The sequence below is a fragment of the Micropterus salmoides genome, unplaced genomic scaffold (genome assembly GCF_014851395.1).
Source record: "Micropterus salmoides isolate LMB-PRFRI ecotype aquatic unplaced genomic scaffold, ASM1485139v1 Ms_hic_scaffold_20, whole genome shotgun sequence".
NCBI lineage: Eukaryota > Metazoa > Chordata > Actinopteri > Centrarchiformes > Centrarchidae > Micropterus > Micropterus salmoides.
The window spans coordinates 17,015,976-17,040,076 of NW_024041151.1; the positions used below are offsets into that span (position 1 = coordinate 17,015,976).

A 24,101-nucleotide genomic window follows, 5' to 3' on the forward strand; every position below is an offset into this window, starting at 1 on the left:
TCATGACACAGTGGCCGTCTGTAAATATCTGCTGTGTGTCTCACCAGGTGCTGTGACAAGAGGCTTTGGAAACACATCAATCTGAACCGCTGTAAGTCCATCACACCTCTCATGCTGAGTGGTATCATTCGGAGACAGCCAGCAGCTCTGGACCTCAGCTGGACCAACATCTCCAAGAAACAGCTCAGCTGGCTCATCAACAGGCTGCCAGGTAGATGCAACCGGCGACACACTGTGCTGTCGTATAATGGCTATAAATTAGATCATGTATAGTTTTGGCAGGAAATGAGATTGCTCCTGTGGACACTGTTGTGTGCGTTAGTTTGGTCTGATTGCCTTTTGTGAGACATAATTTTTAGTTAATCTCACTACATAATTATTGTAATGATAACTTTGGTTGAAAGGGTAAATCCAGTTCCTACTCTGTGGATTATTTTCAAATTTTCGGCTGTTAGTTCTAGTGCTTATGAAAAAAATTCACTTGACGTTAATAGTAGAGAAAAGGGGACATGGCCACACACCCTGATACAACCTTACAGTGATATCCCTTAGTGCTTAATTTAACTAAATTAACCGTGTATTTAACCATATTATGTAAATTAAAAGGAAACATTACTGTTATCTAAACTTTGAGAAAATTTCTTTTTGCAGATTGTTGTGTCAACATATTTGCCTCGATGAAGACTGCAAAACTGCATGTACTGAAGGCAGTTAGATTACTGTTCCAGGTATTGACTAAAAAGGTGTGTTTATGTAGCTTGTGCAGTTTTTAATAAGTTTCAATTCCCACTTGTTCCCATATGGCTCCTCCATCTGGGTAATTGTATCCTCAGAGGTTCCTGAATTTAGATAGTTTACTTTAGTTGCCTTTCTGTGTTACTTATAAATGTCTTTGCTGGATGATTTGGCTAATTAGACGAGAATACTCAGTGCTTCTGTGTTGGTTTATTTTGTGACCTCAGATTAACTAGAACTCTAGAGATGGGAAAAACTGAAAAATAGGGCACATTTCTTCAACAGACTGAATGGGAGTCTGCAGTATATTTAGCTCGCCATGTTGCTGCTTGTGGCCACACGGAACAGATGTTGTAACCTTTATAGAAGATCAGCGTATTGTAGCTGCATTTAAAACAGGTCTAACATGAGGTTCTGTGTCCCTGTAGGCCTGCGTGTGCTGCTGTTGTCAGGATGCTCCTGGGTGGCGGTCTCTGCTCTTTGCACCTCCAGCTGTCCTCTTCTGCGAACTCTGGATGTTCAGTGGGTTGAGGGACTGAAAGATGCCCAGATGAGGGACCTGCTGTCGCCTCCTACAGATAACAGGCCAGGTACCAACCTGTCAGTCTAAACAGTCTGAGGCTTTAGTGGCTGAATGAGTGAGCATGAACTTGGAATAATAGGAAATGAATGAGAGGAGTGGGTATTATTGTGTGTGTCAAATCTAAACACATTTAAAGTGACTGGATTATTCCATAGTGGTTAAATCTGTCATTCATCCGCTGGAGCATGTAAACATAAAGAATAAGACTGGTGATATTCAAAACCATTAATACTCCCTAGCCTGTTAGTGGCACTTAGTCCCAAGCCCAATGATTCCCGCTGAATACAGAAAGACTTTAAATGGGTCTCAAATATATAGTTTCATTTTTCATACAGACTAAATCATTTCTTCTCTGGGCACGGTAGTTTTTAGGAAAACTTACTCAAACACAATTAAAAAGTGCATTTGTTTGGGACTATTTTCAGCCGTGGATTAATACACGGGTCGTAATTGGTTATTTTCACCAGCAGGACAGTATATGGGGGATTAACTCAAAAAAAAAAACTATAGTGCCAGTGTTTATTGTAATAAACATTTTCAGCCAGCACAGCAGTGTGTCTCGTTAATGTGTTTTTAATAGTTTTGAACAACAATAGAGCTCTATGGCACAGAGCAATAAGCTGTGTCAGGCTTAGGATACACAGATAATACTTGTTAGAGGGATAATTTAATTGTCGCTTTTGGTCTTTCATGGGATCTGTTGAATGTAAGGAAAATATAGTTTATTGCCAGACTCATCCTTTAATTTCATGTATATAGCACGCTTTACCTTGATTTTGTCTCACATCTGGCTTCTTGCACAAGGCTCATTCATATATGATCAGACAGATATTTACTATATACGTTTTCTACTTTTTTTCTCCATCCCTCTGTTAATCTCTTTCCCTCTTTAAAAAAAACAACTGTGCAGGTCAGTTAGACAACAGGAGTAAGCTGCGTAATGTGGAGGATCTGCGCCTCGCAGGCTTGGACATCACAGACACGTCTCTGCGCCTCATCATACGTTACATGCCCTCGTTGTCCAAGCTGGACCTCAGCTACTGCAACCACGTCACCGACCAGTCCGTTAACATCCTGACCGCTGCAGGGACGACCACCAGAGACTCGCTCACTGACATCAACCTGTCAGGTAGGAGCCTGTCTTTGTTGGCTGTAAGTTTGCCTGCATTTGACTTTGCCCCCCTAATGGCTTAATTCTGAATTTATTAGATGTATTGTATTTTCATTGATGGCCACAGTGGATTAAACTTCCGATGATGTAAATAAAATATTTGCCTTTAGTTAAAGGACCATAGTGTTTTTTTTTGCACATTTACCTAATTAATATATATATATATATATATATATACTTCACACTACTGCAGAACATTCTCCTAAGTACATGCCTTTTTTTCCTACGTTTCAGACAATGACTGTTTTTTCAGCCAACTTTCTGGGAGACCTGAACTTGTGACAGATGTGAAGCGCAGCGCGATGGTCATTTCAGATTCATTTCAGTTAAATTTTATTTATATAGCGCTAAATCACAACAAAAGTTATCTCATTGCCAACAGGAAATGATTGGAAAAACTCCTACTGAAACCAAAGTATGTCTGGATGATACCGTGAGAAGTAAATCTAAACACCTACATTTTTATGTGGGAACGTTATTTGGCACACCTTAGTTAAACAAATGCAGTCTTAACACAACAATCCCACAATAAATCCGAGCTTCACAAGGGTTTTAATGTTTGTTTGTTTTTTGTTGTTTTTTAAAACAGTTTGTGGGAGTTAGTAGTTTGTGGTGTTATTTCTTCTTCTTGTATTAGAGGCATGAAATAAATTTAAAAAAAATCAAGATTTTAGATAGAATTTCGTGCACAAATGCTAAAAATAACAAGATCTTACACTTGTTATCTCTCTGGAATACCATAAAATATTAAAAGCAGTGAATCAAAGGGCCATTATGGAAACAGCTGAAAGGCAAATGCATTCATGTCGGGTGCTGCAGTCTCCACATTTATCCCAAAACACTTCTCACCACAATGAGGCTTTTTGGATGTCCTGTCCAGAATGTCCTGAAGGGTTGACTGATCCATGCGTGTTATAGCTTGTGTCAGTACAGGTGACCCGTTACGCATCAGTTGTCCTTTTCCTCCTAACCCTGTTTTCTCCCTGCAGTCTGTAACAGGGTCACAGACCAGTCCCTGACCTATTTCAAGCGCTGTGGAAGCATATGTCACATCGACCTGCGGTACTGCAAACAGGTGACCAAGGAAGGGTGCGACCAGTTCGTTGCAGAAATGTCAGTCAGCGTGCAGTTTGAACTGATAGAAGAGAAACTGCTGCAAAAGATCAGTTAGGCAGAGGAGCATGGAAGACATTGACTCGTGGTAAAACTACTGTCCACATGGAGGCAGCAGATGACTGTTTGCTTCTGGAGAACGACGCTGTGTTTCATAAACATCTGCGCGCCACTAAACATAGACGGTGTCTCTTTCTGTAATAACTGATACTGAAGCTGTGCTGCTAAGCCAGAATGTAAAAATGGAACATTTTGTTGTTGTTTGCACCTGTTTATAAGTTATTTATTTCTTTATATTGATTGTTTATGTATTGTATCATGATTATCTTTTGGTGTTTTATAGATTATTTTTGGTTCCAATGCAAAGTCTGTTGCATTATAGAGTAATATTTTTGTATCAGAAAGTGTTTAATACATTTATGTGCAGCATTGATTGCACCACTGTACAGTATCATAGCATTGAAACTGATAATCAATCGGCATTACTGTTAAGCTCTTTATTGTTGAGAGGCGAGTTCTAATGATTTGTTGCCAAACTGTAGGATGGTAGCTTGTTTATGCGTGGGTGTTTTTAACATTTTATTTCATTGTTTCTGATTGGACAAAGGTACTGTACATTTTGTTTTCCATATAATGGTACCATGTCAAAGTTTAAAAAGTTATTTGCACTGATGCAGTCAATATGAATACACAGATGTATTCACACATACACTATACAGTGTAGTGTATAAAGCGTATATTTTCAACACTACAGTGTTCTGCTAATTGTACTAATGGCTTCTTGTTAACTGGGTTGTACTAAGACATACTCTCTGCCAGGCTCCATCACTCATTAGTATCATTGGTGCTTTGTGAAAGGAAGCATTTTAGCTCTGCATGCAGCAAAGAAATATGTTTACACCACAGTCAATAGATTTAGTAACTGTTAAACAGTATAACCACCCTTTTATGCCTTTATGTCTTTAGCTTAACTCCATATGATTTTAAAAAAATTACAGTCAGTGCTGGATCATGCAAGAAAGAAAGAATCAGCAAAGTCCAGGAATAGCATATTACATTTGCAAAAATCTTTTTGAGGAGACAGTTTTCTACCATGTGACAGAAGTGACATGTGTAACTCAGGCGTAATCAGTCAAAGGGGCTGAATGAAAAATGAAAAAGGATTCTTACTTATTTTCACCTGAAACAGGGTCATTTATTCAGTATATTTCAAAATTGTCATGACCCCAGGAATTTGAGTATAGCATTGTGATGTATTCTGTTTCCAAGGGGCGGGAATTAATATATTTTTTATTTAAAACGTATGAAGCCAGTATTTGTGAATCCACATCAGTCTCCGTATGAGCTTCTGACCACAAGGTTGAGACCAAATACACTTTATACAGTGTTTTTTTGAGTGTGAATTGGATCATAGGCCCTAGATGTACCTGTCATTTAAAGACACCTTTTCTGAAAGATTTCTGCAAATGTACAAGAGAAAATATATTTAGTTTGTTCTTTTTTTCTTAGTCAGAAATTCCACTGAAATAGACATTTATTACCACTGGTTGTTTTCTTATTAAGTTTTATTTTTTGACTTTTAAACATCCAAAACCTATGGCATCAGTCAGTAGCATTATCAGAAGTATTGTTGTTATGCTTTCATTCATCATAATATTTAAAGTTATATAAACAATTGCAAATGTTGCTCTTGGAACTCAATAGTTTAATGATTTGATAGGTTTGTGTTTTTCCTGAAAACTAAACTTTTTTAGAAGTAAAAGTCTTTGTGTAACTTTTGAATAGCACTTGATACTGTTCAGTGGATGGGTTTACATTTAAACTATTTTTTTTTTTTAAGTAAAACAACCATGTCTCCATGAAATATTTTAGTACATTACTGTAAATGCTCAATCTGTACATAATGTACATGTAAAGCCTCTAGGAAAAGTTAAGTCAACCTTTGAGATATTAAATCCATTTTAAATACTGAGCTGTGTGTGCATTTGGTCCATTTCATTTTTGAAGCATTTTGTATAAATAATGAACATGATTATATGTTCAATCTGGAATATTGCTGTTATTAGATTTATATTATTATTTATAAGTATTTCACCGTATACCGACAACTCTTAGCTGTAAGTGAACAAAATGACTGACTACAAAATGAAGAGCAGGGTTTAACTTTCTGGTTTGTAGTACTGCATTTTATTGAATCTAATAAATCATTTTCTCTTGTTTACCAAAATAAAAAAAGGTTCAACAATCCAAAATATAAAGATCCAGGATTATGAGTGCTCAGGATAACCCCAACTCTGATAATACTGTAGCTGCCCATGAATGACATCTTTGAGAAACAGCAGCATCGACATTTACAGACTCGCAGAGTTACAGTGTTTGTTACCGTGCATGGTGTCAGTGTCTGTTTTGGATCTGAAGCAGACGGCGACAAAAAGTGCTAGAAAGCGAGACCATGACTGACGCAACTTTAATGGTGAGAGAGTGACACGGTCAAGAGGACTGGGGAACTCGTCTGACCAAAACCAGCAGAGATACATTCTGAAAAAACGGTATGTTTTATTTTTAAACCTCCGTAACAATTAGAATTTTAAATAATGTCGTCTCCCAAGTACATGGAAAAATATACATTTAATGACTTATCAGTAAACAACAATATAAGCTATCTATGTGATTCACTTGACAGCAATTCAGCTTCTTTCATCTATTTTTTGTTTATACATAGCACAGGCATACCGAACACAGATATTTTAGTGACATCTGAGTTAACTGGATCTCATGACAAGAAAACAAAGTGTTTCATTTGCATAACAGGTTAAAGTAAACCAGGCTTCCTCTACCTCTCACTGTGTGATGGATATTTGGAAGGACGCCTTGACAAAAAGGTATGTTGATGTTAACACTCAGAAAAGAGGAAGTAGCACCTGTTACATAAGATTTGACACGTTAAGGGACAACACAATCAAAGAAAGACACTTGGTAGACTGGGAAACTAAATGGTATTGCTTGGTGGAAGTTATTTAAAATGAAACAAAAAAAATCTTAACTCAAGGTCCTCTTATTAGCTTTTTTTCTGGAGCTTTCTGTTGCATCTCATGGTCTTCCTCAGGAGAAGTATGAGGCCTTTCACACAATCACATATGAGCACTTGATGTCAAGTGATGTTAAGCTGAGCCATCGCCACGGCACCTGAGCAAACTCCACAGCCAGTGTAACGTGGTTGAAAGCCTAGGAAGAAGCTAGAAAGTGGGCCTTGAGCTCAGATGTTTATTTTCTTTTTGTCAAACAGCTGTTTCAACTTTCACTCTTAGTAGATGTAGCAGGAATGTAGTGCAGCACATGGCGTGACCAGGCAGCAGGTTTTATGGCAGAAATCACATGTGCACATTTCGTTTTAGATCCGATTTTTACTTGTACATACTTTATTTTACTAAAGTTCATTTGAGAAAAAAATAGAGTAAACTATCACACCAAGCTTGCTGGTTATGAGATGCATATACTGTGAAATCTTAACCAAAAATCGATCAAAGGCATGACGTTTGGCACCTTACACCCTCCTGTGTGTGAGATGAGATGACTCGGTGCATGTAGTGTTTGGATTAATGAATAGACATTTCAATAAAGACACACATTACGTCTTTTTTTTTTTCTGATATTGCAAATCCTAAAGAACACTGAGGGAGATAACGCGGTGTCATGTGGCACGTCTGTGTAAACCATATTGACTCTAACCCTGGGATCTTATATTTTTCTTCAATCTTTGTCTCTTCACCGCCCAGAACAACCTGATCCACTTCAAGTATCTATGGAACCCACGTCCTCTACTCTCCCGTGAGTAAAATCTAAACAGAGAATAGGAAGTGAAAGTGATGGCAGGGGTTTCTGCTGTGTGTTTAAAAGACCAAAGAGAGAAAGAGCTGTCCCGGTGCAGCTGATGATAGTCCACCAGGAAGGAGAAGTGGGACTGGAACATGAGTTAGTAAAGGAGGGGACGGGAAACAAATCGTGGTAGGCAAGAGGCAACAGTCTGGTTTCAGAGACCGAGAAGTTGCTCGTGCCTGCTGCAGCATTAGGCCCTGCGAGACGTCATGCATGGCAGTTCATCCTCAGTGATGAATTCAGGGCTCGGTGCTTTCTGTGCACGCCTGAAGGGGCCACTCTGACGCGCGCACACACACAAAAGAGTTTTAAGACTTGAAGACGTGCACGGCCCGAACCACGTACTGCCTGCAGATGGGGCACTCGCTCATCCTCTTTCCGCACTTGGTGCAAGTTACCATGTGACCACATTCCAGCAGGACACAGTCGATGATGGCGTCCATGCAGATGCGACACAAGTTTTCATCAGCCGCCAGCTGAGCTTTGACACCATCTGTGGATGGAAATATGAAAAAAAATGTATTTTTTAGTTACAACGGTTCTCTGCAGGCTGTATTCACTGTATTGTTTGGAGTTCAGTGATGCTGTAGAGATGCTGTGCAGTCCAGCTTAAGCTACTGCAGTCTGAGAATAATCAACATAACAACATCATTCACCACAGTTTGGTCATTAGCAGTAGATTCTCCATCACTACACTACAGTAGGCTTCATAAAATGTTTTTCTCAAACCTAAGGAATTCTTCATGTGTTGTGCAAAACTGCTGTTCTATATGCTCAGTTTAGTTGCACAATATGCACATGTAAGGTGGGAGCCTTTAAAATTAACTTAAACATTTTACATTTTAAACTTGTCGTAAAACATAATTCTACAGTGGAAATATTAAATGCACAAACAAAATGCACAACCAAAATCACCACATATACAGTAAGACATGTATGACAGAGGGGTGGTGATAAACTGATGGCAGTGACACACTTGAATTTACTTTGGTGGAGGCATCTTTTGTCTTTACTACTGTGGCATTATTTTTTAATTATTAAAACTGTTTTGGTCTAGTTTTAGGATCAGAGTAGAGTAAAACAATAATTGTAATAAAGAATAAAGATATTTGTCCTCCAATGAAGGGGCATGTCCATGGAATAACCTTGGGTAGCCGCAGGCCTACCCCTGAGATATGATTGGCTGTCTGCCCGGTCAGAGGCGGGATCTTAGGTCAAATGCTTTTGTAGCATTTCATTGTGGCACATTTTCTGTAAGAGAATTATATTGTAGATTTGAAGTTTTGCATGTAATTTATTTTAATTGTGTTGGTACTTTGATTGTACTGTGACTGTATTTTTGAAAGTACACAGTTTTCTTTTGTATAAAGCCTACGGAGGTCCAATTTTAAAGGATAAGTATAATTTTTTAAAGAACTTAGAGGGAAATGTATGGAAGCGTTATTCTACATTTGTATGGTATCACTCGGTTGTTTTGAGATTGATAGGTCTGTTTATCTTTTAAACAAACATTTTAAACACGGGAATGTACAAAACTGTAAGATACTGTAATGTTGTATGATTAGTGGAGACAGAAATGGTAAATTAATGCTACTCTGACTTGTGTGCGTGCGCATGTACTTCATGCCACCCCTGTTTAAGTCAATGCCCTACTGCTCCACTGAGGAAAGAGGTAGGAAAAAAATAAAAATAAAACCCTTTTCACTATGTTCAGTGTTCACAATAACTCACTTTTACTTTTATTGTAATTAGATGCAACCAAATAAATTAAAGAAAATGATCACAAAAGCAAATGATGTCAGTGCCCTGGTTTATCAGAGTTAAATGTCTGATTGCTGACTTATAGCACACTGGCCTAAAGCTGGCTCCTGCTGCTCACATCTTGTGGAACGGGACAAAGCCAATACATCTACAGCCAGCCTGCTGTCCCTACACGTCGGACTATTAAGTGGGCTACTACGATCCTCAAGCCCTTTAGGTCAACAAGAGAGCCTCCTGGAAGCTTCACAATGTAATTACACCTGATGGAAACATGCTGCCACTGAAGTAGTATGATGGCTCATCAAGAGGTAGAAGCTCTTAGAGAGTGCATTAATGACAGGCCCTTCAGAGTAAAATGAGATGATGCATGCTGGAAAAGAAACAGGAGTGACAGAACAAGGAGACACTGAATCAGGCAAGAGATAATGACTCAAAAGACCATAATATGATAATATGCAGGATGACCTGAAAGGATCAAGTGGGAAAAATGCTACAGCATGCCTTTACTGTTTACTGCTATCAGATGATCAGTGTAATGTACAGTTTGCGTTGATGGAGGAGATGGAAAGGGTGTTTTCGCAGTGGCTTTTCATAAAAACCGTCTTACCTCCGACTCCACTGTTGCAGAGAGGTGGAGGATATGCAACCACTTTATAGGTAATGATGGGCAGTAATAAAGAAATTGTATTAGGAAACAGTGAATTTACCTTTTAACATAAACAATGTTGAAGTGGCAAATTAAAGCATTGAAATCACAAATCAGGAGGGAGCTAACTGAATTTGTATGTAGAATTAATATGTTAATATCAAACAGCAATGATTACCTGCAGTTATGCTCACATTGCCCACTAAAAGAAAAGGAGAAACAAAAGGGTGTTTTTTTTAATCATACAGAACATCGTAGGGAAATGGGAAATTTAAATGTAAAAAAAGTAAAGTAAATCAAAAATTCTTACTGGATTTCCTGTTCTGCTGATTTTCTCTGTAGAGTCGATGCACTCGCTCCAGCAACTCCCACTTCTCGCAGCAGCCAGAGTAATTGACAAAGTTCCTGGCGAGAATCTCTTTCAGCTGGCGGACGGAGAGGTTTTCTATCGCCTCTTCATTGTCCAGATCAGACAGTGAGGCCCTGATCCTCCTCTGTGTCGCCGGACTGACCTACAATCCACAGAGCTGTGGTCACTGACGGTACAAACACTATTCAGCACAGTAAATGTGCCCCCCCCAAAAAGAAGCAAGTGTTCAACCTCTAAGATATTTTCAGTGGGCTCCAGGGTCAAGAGAGACGCTGTTGGAGTGTCCTCGTGCTCCTGTTTGAGGAATCAACACACTGAAGTTAATTTAAGTTGGTTTAAATTCTCTTAACAGCATTTCCCTCACTGATCATCCTGTTAAAACACAAGTCAAATCATGTATAAAAATATGACCTTGGGTTTTGAAGCTGAAACCGATATACCAAAGCTACTAACTGCAGATTTGAGGCAGCTGAACTGACAAGAAACATACTTAATTGATCCATGTTTGTTTGTCTCATTAATGGGATCATCAACCCCTCAGCGTAAGAACATCCTGGTACCGCTTCTTATTACATCTGTCCTTCTACATTCCTCAACACTATCGCTAGATTCGCTGTGCCTGTTCAGATATCTAATGAAAGAGAACAGAGATGCTCTTAACTCTGTGGCAAATTATTCTCTTTGAGGGTGGAGGTCAGGAATTTGGTGGATAAAAGGCGAGTAAATGGAGCTACAGAATAGCGTAGACACTGTTTGGTATGAGTGTCTAGCTGCATATTATCTTAGTCATTTATGTGCGCTTTGAAGAGAAGATATCTCTTTATTCTTTTATCTGCAGGACAAAAGATAGCATGTGAAGGGCTGGAATAAGCTATAACTGAGTCCGATATGATGCTGTCTGTGCGTTTCTGTACTGTAAAAAGTAAAAAAAAAACTTAAAAAAAACATCTGTCCGTGCCGTCTGTTTCTGTCTCCCTCTGCTTCAGCACATTCCAGCCGACTGCCATCTTCCTCGTATGAAGACGTGTTAATAATGTATCCGTCAGCGTCTTGGTGCTAGATGCCCAGGCAGGATGCTTTTGCTCAGGCAGCAGCAGCCCTGACACACGAGGAGTGCCAAACCTCTCGGGAAAGCACAGAGTTTCTTTGACTCGATGTTGGATTTCATTTAACCACTTTAAACATGTGAAAGTACTAGAAAGCTCTCTACTCGTACTTCTGTCAAGGCTGCACAAGCTGCTAAATTTGCTCTCTTAATAATAGATAATATTACGAAATGTTTCATCTGCATGAAAATATACACAGCGATAGAAAATGCTGAAGACAAGAAAATCCCTCGATCAATGGCCCATAATTTGACTTTTTAAAAATTTTTACCAAATATAATTGAAATCTGCAGTTTCTACAGTTTTGAGAAATCTTGCTGACAAAAACAAACTGGACCATAATAAGATATCTTTAGTATTTGAATAGTGATATAAATGTTGGATTTTGCATTACAATGTTTCCTATACCCTGCAAAAACTGCAGTTCAAAAAAGCAATAATCCATCCTTATTTCAGGATGATTAAATGTTATTTTTCCTTATCCAATATTCTTGTCAATCACCATTTGCATTAGATTATTAAACCTTTTTCAAGATAACAGATCCAAATGAGTCCTAGGAAGACTTTCAACCTATTTTTCAGCTGGAGATGATAAGAAAATAAAGTGTGGATTGTCTGGTTGCCACATCAACATCCTAAACATCTATTCAGAAAACAAGAAGGAATTGGTTATTTCAAGAAACTGTCCAACAAGAACAGCACTGCATATCTTTGTTTTGTTTGTTAAAAGCAGTTGGACGTTGACAGATTTTTAAGTTTCTATAAACAATGGCCAAGTGGTTTGATACAAATGTGTCAGATTACACAATATTTTTGCAGTGTATCCATTTACAATACATACTGTATTTACCTTTGGTTGTAAAAATAAATAATTCTCAAGAATCTTAAAGCGACAAAAATAAGGGGGAGGGGAAAAAAAGAGATCGTCTATGGTGGTTGAGAGGAGGGATGTACTGTAGTGTTTCTGTTTGGTTGCAGCTGTGACGCTGTGGGGAGTTCTCAACCTGTGTGCCTGTTACATAACAGACACAGCCTATGTAACCGACCTAAAAAAGGCAAAGGCTTAAGCTGGGTTGCTGGCTGGTCTGAGGGCTCTGCGCGCACGCACACGCGTGCACACACACACAACACGGCTGTTCCAGCTGTCACATGCACATTACGTTAGAGCTGCAGTGCTGCAAATCTGAGCTTTTTTACTATCAATGGAGGGGGAAAATCCAGTGAAATGTAGATTTTAAGGGAGAAACAATTTCTTCAGAACAAAGCACCACAAGGCCATAACAACAAAGAAGATAGCACAAAGGAAAGAATAAAGAATGCACTGACATCTAAAATGCACGGGAGTGTGTTTGTTTGTCAGGGAGTTGAAAGGAAGAAGTCTCTCTCTCTTCTTCTTGAAACTTATAAAGAAGCTGATTTCACCTTTGAAATTAATTATCTTGGATAGAATGAGGACAGATGTGTCAATGAGTCAATGAGTGAACGTATGCTGCTCCTGTGTGTGTGGCTGCACAGTACACAGAGTTAGCTCTGCATGGAGACTCACACTACACATCAGCAGTGTGTTTTCACACGTGCACACGGTGACAAACCTGGCTGGTGGTCCCTGAGCTGTCACTTGGGCTGAGCACGTCTCCCTGAGAGGCGGAGAGGGCCGACTGTTCGGAAGCAGAGCGCGTGGCGCAGGGGGGCGAGGCGGTGCGCGAGTGGGGGAGTGAGTGCAGACTGTCTGTGTCATCTTCCCCTTCATCTTCCTCCTCCTCCTCCTCCTCCTCCTCCTCCTCATGTGTGTCCACTTCCTCCTCCTCATCGTCCTCCTCTTCCTCCTCGTCCTCTTCCACTACTGGTCTCGGGGTTTCCCTCGTCCCCTGGTGACAGAGCACCAGGTCCACCAGGTCCTCCTTCTCCCTGCATGTGTCGGTGGAGATGTTGCGTAGCAGCAGGTACTGGCGCAGGTCTTTTACTCTGAGCTGCATGAGCCGAGGTCTCTGGAAGGCTGTGCCGCGCAGCAGGTGGCAGGTTGTGCAGCAGCGCAGGTTCTCCTGAAGAACCGAGCACAGGGCGCAGAAACTCTTCTTACAATCACAGCAGATGTGCTGTCGGGGGGAGAAGAGATTCAGAGACAGACATGATGTGATCAGACAAAGAAGCCAAACATTTCCAACACCGTCAAGAAACTCATCATTTCTAAATGTCCCTGGTGTCTGACTTCTGTTAGCACATTAATCAATTTACCCTCTACATATTTCTTGCCATACAGTGACATATGTTGATGTTAGTCGATCAGCAGACAATGTTGTTTCCCAAATGTGAGGATTTACTGCTTTTCACTTAAATCATTGCAATCTTAATATTATGGGTTTTTTGGACAGCTAGTTAGACAAAACAAGCAATTTCAAGATGTTGCTGTGGGAAATTTAGATGGCCACTTTTCATTATTTTCCAAACTTTTATGTAGATTCATCGATGAACTGTCAAAATATTGACAGATTCATTGATTGTAAAAAAAAAGTTAAGATATTTTAATAATCTATATCAGAAAAAAATTCGTATTCATATTGTTATACTGATTTCAATGGTTAATTACGTTTTTCCTACAGTCTGCTGTCTTTGAGTGGATCCCGAAACAAAGAGAAACCTTAGAAATCAGCAACACAAAGTTCCCTCGGCAACAGTGGCTCATAGAAAAGAAGAAAAATGGAGCTCCTCGTGATGTTTGACATTTCACTGGCTTAACACAGTCTCCTGATACATAGCTGCTGAGTAGATTGACACTTCAAATGGACAGAAAAGCAGGTCAGCCATGGCTGTAAACATATTCTTATCACTTGTGCACAAATGTGCTCTGGTCCACCAGAAGCGCATTTCCACAGCAACTGGATACTTTTCTTCAATCATTTGTTGTTAATCCCCCAGCACGTCTTTTCTCACACTATGAAAATATCACGCTGACACACAAATGTGTGTGTCCAGGAATTCAGTGAGGCAACCGGTGTGTGGATGACGATAGTGCGATCTGAAGCAGTGAGTGGAGCGGAAGCCGGGCACTGCAGCGTTTTCATCAGTGTCTCAGTGCGTCTCACTGCCAGATACACTCTGCACAGCCGAACATGTCAGAATGGCAGAGACCCTGGAAATGCCAGCATGAATTTGTATATGGTGCATGTGCTTAAAAGGATGCCAGTGATTTTTTTTTGCACATTAACTATGCAAGTTGTGTCTGATTTACAAGGCTGCTGACCATTTTTAAGGACAAACCAAGTTTTTTAGGTCAACTTACAACTTCAAGGGTCACAAGACAAATCATGTGTTGTGAGATGATTAACAGGATAGGATTGAATCTGTTGTTTTTTGTGAAATAATGGATAATTTTAAATCTCAGAACCATCTGAGAAGTTTATAAAATAGGAAATCACTCCTTGGTGGAACTGCTGACAACTAGTAGACATGGGAAATATGATAACAAGGAGTCAACAGGACACTCCTTTTTTGTAGACGCCAAAAATGTTATGACCTACTGGTTAAATCTTTACCAATGTATTGTATTTTAATTTTAATCTGAAAGGTAGTAACTATAGTTCAACATATGCATGTAGTGGACTACATCTTTAAACTTACTTCAAATAGGTTTTCCATCACATTATACAAATATAATCATCCTCTACCTGCCTGTGATGGCCTTAATCGAGCCCGCGCTTATTTTACTGGCTGTTATTCTTTGTTGTTAATAGCTGACTTCTTCTGTTATTTCATTCCCCTTAACTGTTTACAGGTCATTGCAGTAAAATATAAAGTATGTTGCTCAGCCAACCTACCCTGCATAAATTAAGATGAAATAAATTAGCTACACCTTGTCAGTGCTTTAACCCTAAAGGAAAAACAGAACAATGTAAATGATACTATAAATCTGAGTTACACTGAAATGATACTTCTTGCATTTCAGTGTGATACACATCAATATTATTTCGTAGGTTTTTGCATTAGAAAAGTGTCCATTCAGCAAGTGACTCAGTCATTATGGATGTCAGTATTTCCTTGAATGCACCATGAAAAGAAGTCCCTACTCACAACTGCACGCAAGGATTACATAATTCAGACATTAAAAAAAAGCTGATTACTCAGGCAAGCTTTTGGTCTCTGCAAGTTTTTTATACAGTTTTGACATGAAGTGAAGCTGCTGATCAGTCCAAACACATAGTTTGCTTTGGAAAATGATCAGTAGTACTGCACAGTAAACAAGATTTGTATTTAATAGGATAAAACATGCAAAACCCAACGGTAAGGTCTTTTGATATTATATACCTCACCTCTAAATTCAGAGAAATCTCTCTTACTGCCTCTAACCACCATCACAGCCGCCTGTATGAAACCGTTTTCATCACCAAACTCATCACGACCACCACTGGCATCACCTTGCGTCTGAAGACAGAGAAGGCCAGTCCGCAGGCCTTGCACAGCTGTCCAGCGCTCCCTGAGCTGGTGGGGGGGTAGGTGGAGTACCCGGCGCTGGGAGCAAAGCGGAAGGGCCCCGCCCCTGCTCCGAACCCCGGCTGCTGTGCCCGCACCGTGCCCGTGCCCATCACCTCGTTCAGCAGCCCACAGCATGACGCCCACATGGACGATGCTCCCGCCTACATAGCACACGCACAGAAACACACACACGTAAAACCTTTTAGAGACATCTTACACAGAAGTTTAGACGGCATCATCAGCGACAAAGTATTTTCTTTATGAATATATAATAAGGCAATGTCCACATGATTTTTTATAGCAGCGCTGTTCAAATAAATTAAAATATTCTAGATGTCTTGTGCATAATTTCATACAAGTTTCCCCAAAATTCAGTCTGACATGTTTGGTATCCTTGGAAACTTTGGGATCTCCATCATTTAAACTCATCCTCTGGCGTTTCAAGACGGAAAGATGTCCCAGTATAACACATCTGTGAGAACATTTATTATTATGCTGCCGCTCACTAATTTATAAAAGTGTAATTTGAGTAAAGCAAGTGATGTCTTGCTTTCGCTGAAATCTGTAAAAGGTTTATTAAATGATTTTGTCAAAATAAAAAAAGTCAAGTAAATTTGAATTAAAAACTAACAATTGGTTATTGAGGTTTTACATATAGGTGTCAATTCATTCATTGCAAATGGACCTTTTTGATTCCTCTATATAGTTTCCATAGATTTGATACAAAGATGAGAGACACACTGAAGGGAAAACCAATATAAAGTGTCTTAATAAAGTTTTCGGTGCCGCCTTGCATGTATTAATTCTTCCAAAAGACAATCCCTCAATCGGGTGTTTTAATGATGGTGATAGTCTGTCTAACACATTGGTCCATAATGTCCCAGAGATGTTCAATTTAGTCACTCCTTTGTGTGTATGGAAGTTTAATTGGTCGCCTGTATGTGCAGCAAACTAGTAAAAAAAAAAATTCTTATAAATATCATGATACTGATTTTAACAATATCACACAGTCATTTGCTGAAAACGGCTTAAGGAGATAATCTCCTTTGAGGAAAAAAAAACAGGAGGAAAAAATGAATGAGAAGGAGAGAGAGAGAGAGGAGGGGGAGATACCGGGCAGCACATTATAGAGAGTGCTCTGTAAGTGTCTTTGAGGTTAGAGATAATTAGACAGTAGTAAACTCTAAAAGCTGCTATTAATGACACTCTCCAAAGAGAGCTGAAAGTTAAATTTCTGAGTCGCTGCATCATTTTGTACAATCTGATAAACAAATAAGCCAGGCAGAAGCAGAGGGTGTGTTGAGAGCTACTCAGCCACACAACAGATATCTTGCCAGGGTCAAATGGGAAGAGGTGGGTGTATGTATATTATGTAGCCTCTGTGTGTCCTGAGGAAACTAGCTTTAAGTAAGTGGACTGTAAAGTTAAAGTGAGTGCCCACGCATAAGAGGCACAGTCGTCGGATTTGTTTGCTGACCACAAGAAGGGCCGGAGACAGGGAGCAAAGATGGCGTGATGGGAGCCACGGCTCCTTGGAGCATACTGATGAGAGAAGGAGGGAGGGGGAGGATGGCGAGGAGAGAATATGTCTTCTGTTGTTCTCTGGCCTGCAGAATCAATAGCTGACATGAGCATAATGTAAGCCCTCTGTGGATCCCGGCTCTATGCGGGGAAACAATGGAATTCACAAGGTCCCGCCACATCGCTTTCTTAAGGCAGCACTCGGCTCCGACTTGTCACAAACACCCTGTGATCTGACCTCACCCATCTGCTTAGGGAACTGTTATGTAATCTGAGGAATGAAGCACTATATGTGGAGTCACAGTGAGAAGGAGGGAGGTCTGCCCCTGCTGCACTGACGCGGTCGGGGTGGATTTTTAAAAGGTTAAATCTATCACTTAACTGAATTTTTTGGTAGGTTTGTGAGATGGATCCTCACCATTACCCACAGCCCAGGGTGACATCTTAAATGGCTTGTCTGACCAACAGTTCAAAACCAGAGTGTACTCAATTTACAGCGATAGAAAACCAGCTATTAGAGACAATTGCCATTATTGCTTCATAAACTTTTAATCAATACATTTTTTGTCAAATGTTTGAGCTCTAATATTTTGTGAACTTCTGCTGTTTTATGTGTTGTTTCCCCAAGCAGCTGACTTTATCATGATATACTCCTCCAGGTTTATGTGCACAAAAAAACCCCATGATGCATAACAACTTGAATAATTCGCCTGTGGCATAAACGTGTCCTGATGCTCAGCTGCTAAAAAGTCGCCCAAGTTATGCATCCTCCTTCATATCGAATTGAAGCCACTAAAAAAAGGAATTTTTACTGCATTCTCCAGGATGAAGAGCTGCTGCAGTCTGGCCATGAAATCAGTCTTATCTGGCTGTGAGCCAGCAGCACGAGCTCCCCCTGTCACTTCAATTAGCACACTGTAAGCTCTGCAGGCAGGGAGTCCCGAACAAACAAGTGACAAGAGCAAACATCACATGTAGTACATTGTTTTTAGTTGTATCTTTAGATTTTGTCCCCTATAGCTATAGCTCTGGGAAGGCTATTTTGTATGAATGCATTTTTGGCATTCCAGTCACCTCTGGACCAAATAATTGAGATATTTCTCAAACCTCTGCAGGATCTTCAACATCAAACAGGGTCAGCAAACAAAGTGTGCACACAAACACTGGGAGGGGATAGCAGCAAAAAGTAACTGAGGCACAGATTTAAATAGAAAAACCTAAAAGAGAGGAAAACCAGCAATGCTCAGGCCTCGTGTGGACAAACAGTGATATGACTTCATAAAATAAGTTTTTGACGATCAAATTTTAAAAAATTGCATCGACACAAACAAGTGGAATCATATGGGACTCTAGATGGAGCCTAAATGGGTCATGTGAAGACTTGAGTGTTTAACTGGGACTGAAATGACACCACAAGAGAAAATACTTTTTTACCTTTCTTTGAGTAACATTATTTATACGCATCTGCGGATTTATCTACTCCCGAAACGTTAGCCGCTCACTGACCAAATGACAACAATAAGGACATTTCTAAACACACTGAGATAAAAATTACGATTTTACACATGAAGTTCAGTTTATTCACTACAAAGATGTACTACACAGCCCGAGAACACAGTTATATAATGTCAATTGTGGCTCTGGAGGAGCTTCCGTCTGAAAGAAATAACCCTAATGATGTCTAATTAGCTATTTAGTTACATTGTGGGAAATGTAGTATCCAGTGTTTTTGGGATTCTATACTAACTATACCTTGGATTTTTTATCATACTTTTTCAAATCTGTCTCTCTCTTCTCTTGTCCTCAAGCTTAATGGAAGTTAAGCACAAACTTTCTGGAGTACCCCTTTAAGCAACAGTCTATGCGAGGGGTGGATGATATGGACCAAATCTCTGTAAGTGTGTACTGTGTGTAATTTTATGTCATGATAGTGATAGACAGTATATCATGACACAATACATTTTTTGGATGGGAATGTTTTTGGTTAATCCAGTGATTTAAACACCTGAAAAAAGTGGATAGTTACATCTGTATTAATGGTATAACAAAATCTCTGATCAGTATATTTTGTCATATTTTATAGGCATCAGTATATAGATATAAACCAAACAGTATTATGTTGGTGCTCAGTGTAAACAACTGTGCACTATCATACATTTTAAAGTCATCATCCACTATCTTTCCATCATCTACCAGCTCTCTCTCTCTCTCTCTCGCATTTCATTTCCTTTTTCTCTCTGCTGAATCTTTCCCCCCCTTTTTTCTCCGGCATCAACTGGAAATGTCACTCATACCGTGAAAAGTGACTGCAGCCCCCCTCACTGTTGAGACCGGAGAGTAATGTTGCCACCAAAAATAGAGGAATCCATTAGTCTTTTGTTGGTTTGTTTTTTTTGTCAAGAGATGATGAGAATAAATCTAATATTTTATCTACATGCGGCATATAGATGTGAATGATTCAGCGATGTTTGCTGGAGTCTGCAGATGTCAAATCCAGTGGCGTCTGGAGAGATAGGCACATAAACCTCAAGCTGCTACCAGCTAAGTTTGGATTTGTGTCTGCAAAATAACAGATTTACACAGTTTACTCCAAAGGCAGAGGAGGACTTGGGGAGGATTTAGCCTGGAGAATACTTTTGGTGCAACAGTACAAAGCGAATCAGACTACTGCGGAGATTGTCCTGCAATATCAAAACATGACTGGACTATTTTACAACCACTGCCAGAAATCTGCTGTTCCCCCTGGACTCTCTTTATAGCTTCTTTGACTTCTCTATCATCATTAAGGTTGTTTAATCTCATTTGGAATAATTATGTTCCACTATTCTACATCAGTGCATCTTACGATTTCAGAGGTTTGTCAGAATGTGTGTCCATGTACACGATGGGCTGGGAAAATGAAATGGTAAGAGGATTTTGAATGGAAAGTATAGAAAAAGGTCACAGACTAAGTCATAGGTTTATCCCTGATTCCTGGGCAGCAGTCTTTCCCGTTTTGAGATGTATGCTTACACAATTCAGCTAACAATCCAGCCCCGTTCCACAGGGGCAGAAAAGCTGCTTTTCACTTTAAACCAGATTAGTCAATAAAACATCACGTCCATTTTGTTTTCTGAGGACACGGTGAGTGATGGTGTCTTAGGAAAAAGAACTACACTGTCCACCGAGAGTTATGCACCTCTATCCTTTTGTCTTCCACAGTATTGTGACAAATAGTATTCAAATGCTACTGCATACAAGTGATAACAGAAGTGCTGAGGTATTTGCAGAAAATTTACTTTAGTATCATTTGTTAACAATGTGTTCGTACAGTGTTAAATAATTGTTGCATTGTGTGCAAAGCTACTTTTTGTTGAGTTTGAGCAGAAAATGATCTTTGTGATTGTGGCCTTAAAGGTATAATGTGTAAGGTTTGAGACTTCTCTCCACCTTTGAATTCATACTCCCAAAAAATAGGGGGCAGCAAATCACATCAGGTCATACCTGCTGTAAACTGCTGTTAGCTAGTTAGCTCCGTTAGCCATTCTGCTAACTTAACTGCCCTATTAGCTGACTGAGTCTGGAAAAGGCACCAGAATGGGCGAGCGGGCAACAGAACCGGGTCCGAACACAGCCTCTGAAAACCGACGAAGGCCAGTTTGACGACAGGGAATACAGTACCGAGGTGATTTACAGCGGCTCCGACCAGGACTCTGACTCCGGGGACGACGGAGATACGGCGGGTTCAGGCGGGAACGGCAGAGGCGTCAAGCGGCAGCCTAAGGAAGATAACAGATATTTTTGCCCCATGCAGAATTAAAACTTACACAGAAGGGTAACATTACTCCAAAACACACAATGTACAGTTAAAAAGGGCATTTGGTGAAAGTAACTTAGTTGAAAAAAAATAAAAGACCAACATCGTTTGCACAGGCCTGGAAAAACCATCTCCTCCCTTAACTCCAGAAATGTTGAGATATTTAGATATTAAAATATCGACCAGTCAGAGCTGAGTGGCTGGCTATTTAGTTTGCGGCTGCTGCTTGTGGGAAACCCTCAGTTCACACAAATCACAGTATATTACTATTAAATATAGGGGAGTAAAATATGCTACAGTTGAAAAACTCAAGTAACTACTTCAAAACAATATTAGGAAGTAAATGTACTTGCCACTAGAGTTACTTTGCAACAGTAGTAGTTTTTAAAGTGCTCATTGATGCAGTCAGCTTTAAATAAGAAGGATCCAATCAGCTACAGTATAACTGCAATAACTAATCTGTCACTTGACTCAAACAGTAGCGTAATTCATCATATTGTGCGTACACAGTAGGCTACTAATGATTGACGATACTGGTTGTGGTTGTAGCTGCAGTCCTGCCTCCACCTCACCTTTCACAGCGACTGTCACCACAAACCTGCCGCCACCAGAGCACCTATGACATCATCGACATCATCTCATTATCAATACTGAGCTCGGGCTGCTAGACAGCATCATCACCTTTCCTTCCCTGTGCTGCAGACAGTCTCTTCTACAGCACACACACACACACGGAAGAAGACTCCTGACACAGCTCGGACCGGAGAGGAGAATCTCTCCTCCAAACATCCCCGCACTCACCCTCTCCCTGACCGCAGTCTCTATCTCATTAGAGCGGATTAAAGCCTGCCGATGACTGGACGTCGCTCCAGCGGCTTTAGTCCACTGAACTATCACACTGGGGTCAACGCAGGCTCATTAAAAGGCCACACACTGTACCTACTGTTTAGCAGGGAAAGCATTTCCAGGCTTGCACCCTCGCCAGGAAGATAAAAAAAAATCGGATTGACAGAGCTGAACAGCAGCGGCGACGAGATGAGTTAAAACCAAACAGTGAATGCGGCATTGACATGCAAGCCTGTTGATATTATTACATCTAAGTGCACACAAACACGTTTAATTGAAATTAGGATGGAGGTATTCCCTGCCTCTCGGTGCAGCGTCGCGCGTCAACCACAAGAAATCTGCATCCGCAGGTGAATCCCAATCACAAACGAACCGCGCTGACTGCTCACATACCTTCATTGCACTTCCCGTTTGAGGAATTTGCCGAGTAATGTCAGGACGACGACCATTGCAAGCGCACGGGGAATCAAACCATTACGTCTTCCCTCTCTCCAGCTGCCTGTGTGGTGTGGAGTAAGCATAACGTAATGGCCAAGAGAGCCGCAGCCAACCACAGAGCGCACACAGGCGCTGGTATCTTTAGCAGCCAATCCGCTTTAACACATCGCCGGAGTGGGCGTTCAGTGCCGTGCGTAAAGACGCGTGTGTTGAGCCTGACAGACGCATCATGCTATTTTCACAGCATCGGTTTTAATCTACTGAATTAGCAATTTTTTTCACCGACAGTTGTGTCTTATAATAATAAGCGTGGCAGGTAAGGGGCTCAACTGCGTCCGACTTGCATCTGTCCAATCAACTTCCTTTTTTAAATGTTTATTTTATAATCTCTGAGATATTCTGCATTATTGATTTAGTTGCTAAGGCATCAAATTTGAGGAATTTTTTTTTTCACGGTCTGCAGTTCAATCACAGGCAGCACAACCAAGATTATCCTCTGCGCCAACACAGTGTTATTTCTGTTCGGTTTTGTACCATAACTAAATGCGTCCACAATGTTATTTACCGCCATATTTAGCCTATGCGTGTGCGCTCGTGCATTCCCACGCGCGTGCACACATGTCTGCTGTCTGCAGTAAGGAGATTAGAGGGGTTTTCTGCCATTACATCGCCAGTGCAGCTGTGAGCCCGCAGGGGGCAGCAGATAGCGCTGCAACCTCATTATTATGGTTCAGACATTTAACTGAGCCAAGGCTGTTCACTATGTTCTTACCCAACAATGCAGCTGAAATCTACAAATTTAGCCTATAAGTTTTGCTGTTGCAGCTGTGTAGTGTAGTAGACAAAAGTTATTTCAAGGTGCTGATGAATCAAAATAATGCAAATACAGTATCATGCTGTTGCCTGAGCCTCTTTAAATTATCTGCTATTTCCAGTACATCAAACAGTGACTCCACTGTGTTGATTTTATTATACACAACCACATTAAAAGATCTGTGGAGGCCCTCGGGCCACCGGTGACACATTTTACAGCTTTAGATGAGGCCTGAATATTCTTCCACATTGTTCAAACATCAGAAGTTGTATTGGAGGGTGGACGTGTGCAAACTCGCTCTCACATTTGAAAAATACAGACACATTACCAGTGGAGTATGTGCAGCTGTGACTTCACCTTAAAGGGTGAGTTTACTCAAATTACAACATATTTTCTCCTACCTTTATTGGTTTAGAGCGGTGCAAATACTTTTTTTGATTGGTTTTGACATATCCCGTCCATCTCTGAGAGTTTTGCCTCCAACCAAACACAGTAAATGTGAATTAAATTGTTTGTGATGCAAGGAGCATTAAAAAAATTCCAACATCTTTTTTTTCTCCCCCAGAAACTGTGTCCCAATTTCTCTTGATAATCCACAGAGCTCACTGTCAACAGTTTTCATGGGGACTATTTCTTCAGTAGATCCAATGAAAACTGTCAGCAGATAATCTATGGGAACTGGGACACTGTTGTTTGCTGCTGATTTTGATTAATTTAATTTTTGACGGTAAGAGCACCACATGACATCTTTTGATTTGGTTAATCGACCCTTTAACCTAACCTCATTCTTTCCATTTAATCATGCTTGAGAATTAGATTTTAAGACTGACTACATGACCCTGAATAGCCATATAA

The 24,101-nt window shown here is 40.2% G+C and overlaps 2 protein-coding genes across 10 annotated transcripts in view; one reads left to right on the forward strand and one right to left on the reverse strand.

Annotated features, from left to right (window-relative positions):
* The window catches only part of LOC119914573 (lysine-specific demethylase 2B), a 29,699-nt gene extending 24,125 nt beyond the window's left edge, over positions 1-5,574 (forward strand). For 3 of the 6 annotated variants that reach the window (XM_038733956.1, XM_038733957.1, XM_038733958.1), the window contains exons 18-21: positions 48-211; positions 1,164-1,325; positions 2,229-2,447; positions 3,479-5,574. In XM_038733956.1, coding sequence (XP_038589884.1) covers positions 48-211; positions 1,164-1,325; positions 2,229-2,447; positions 3,479-3,660 — 727 coding nt within the window. In that variant the 3' untranslated portion in view covers positions 3,661-5,574. Of the gene's footprint in view, positions 1-47; positions 212-651; positions 744-1,163; positions 1,326-2,228; positions 2,471-3,478 lie in introns of those variants that run through there. The other 3 variants (XR_005446792.1, XR_005446793.1, XM_038733959.1) reach the window with 3 other exon arrangements.
* A 199-nt stretch (positions 5,575-5,773) lies between these two features.
* rnf34b (ring finger protein 34b) lies at positions 5,774-22,513 on the reverse strand. Of its 4 annotated transcripts, XM_038734261.1 has the most exons (9): positions 22,388-22,513; positions 21,013-21,110; positions 15,774-15,992; positions 12,954-13,457; positions 10,487-10,549; positions 10,196-10,397; positions 10,064-10,087; positions 9,847-9,888; positions 5,774-7,971 (listed from the first exon to the last, which is right to left on the reverse strand). In XM_038734261.1, the coding sequence occupies exons 3-9, from the start codon at positions 15,975-15,977 to the stop codon at positions 7,787-7,789; spliced, it is 1,224 nt and encodes a 407-aa protein (XP_038590189.1). In that variant the 5' UTR covers positions 15,978-15,992; positions 21,013-21,110; positions 22,388-22,513; the 3' UTR covers positions 5,774-7,786. The 4 variants fall into 4 exon arrangements, with proteins under 4 accessions (XP_038590189.1, XP_038590188.1, XP_038590190.1 ...); XM_038734260.1 differs by lacking the exon at positions 21,013-21,110 and having other exon boundaries at positions 22,388-22,494; XM_038734262.1 differs by lacking the exons at positions 21,013-21,110; positions 22,388-22,513 and adding an exon at positions 20,836-21,003.
* Positions 22,514-24,101: the final 1,588 nt, after the last annotated feature.

Bases quoted from the DNA above. Each gene is read 5' to 3' on its own strand.
- rnf34b (XM_038734260.1), bottom strand. The intron at 10,088-10,195 runs GTAAGAATTTTT...CTTTTCTTTTAG, and splicing joins TCAGCAGAACAGGAAATCCA to TGGGCAATGTGAGCATAACT. The intron at 9,889-10,063 runs GTAATCATTGCT...TTACCTATAAAG, and splicing joins CAATGTGAGCATAACTGCAG to TGGTTGCATATCCTCCACCT.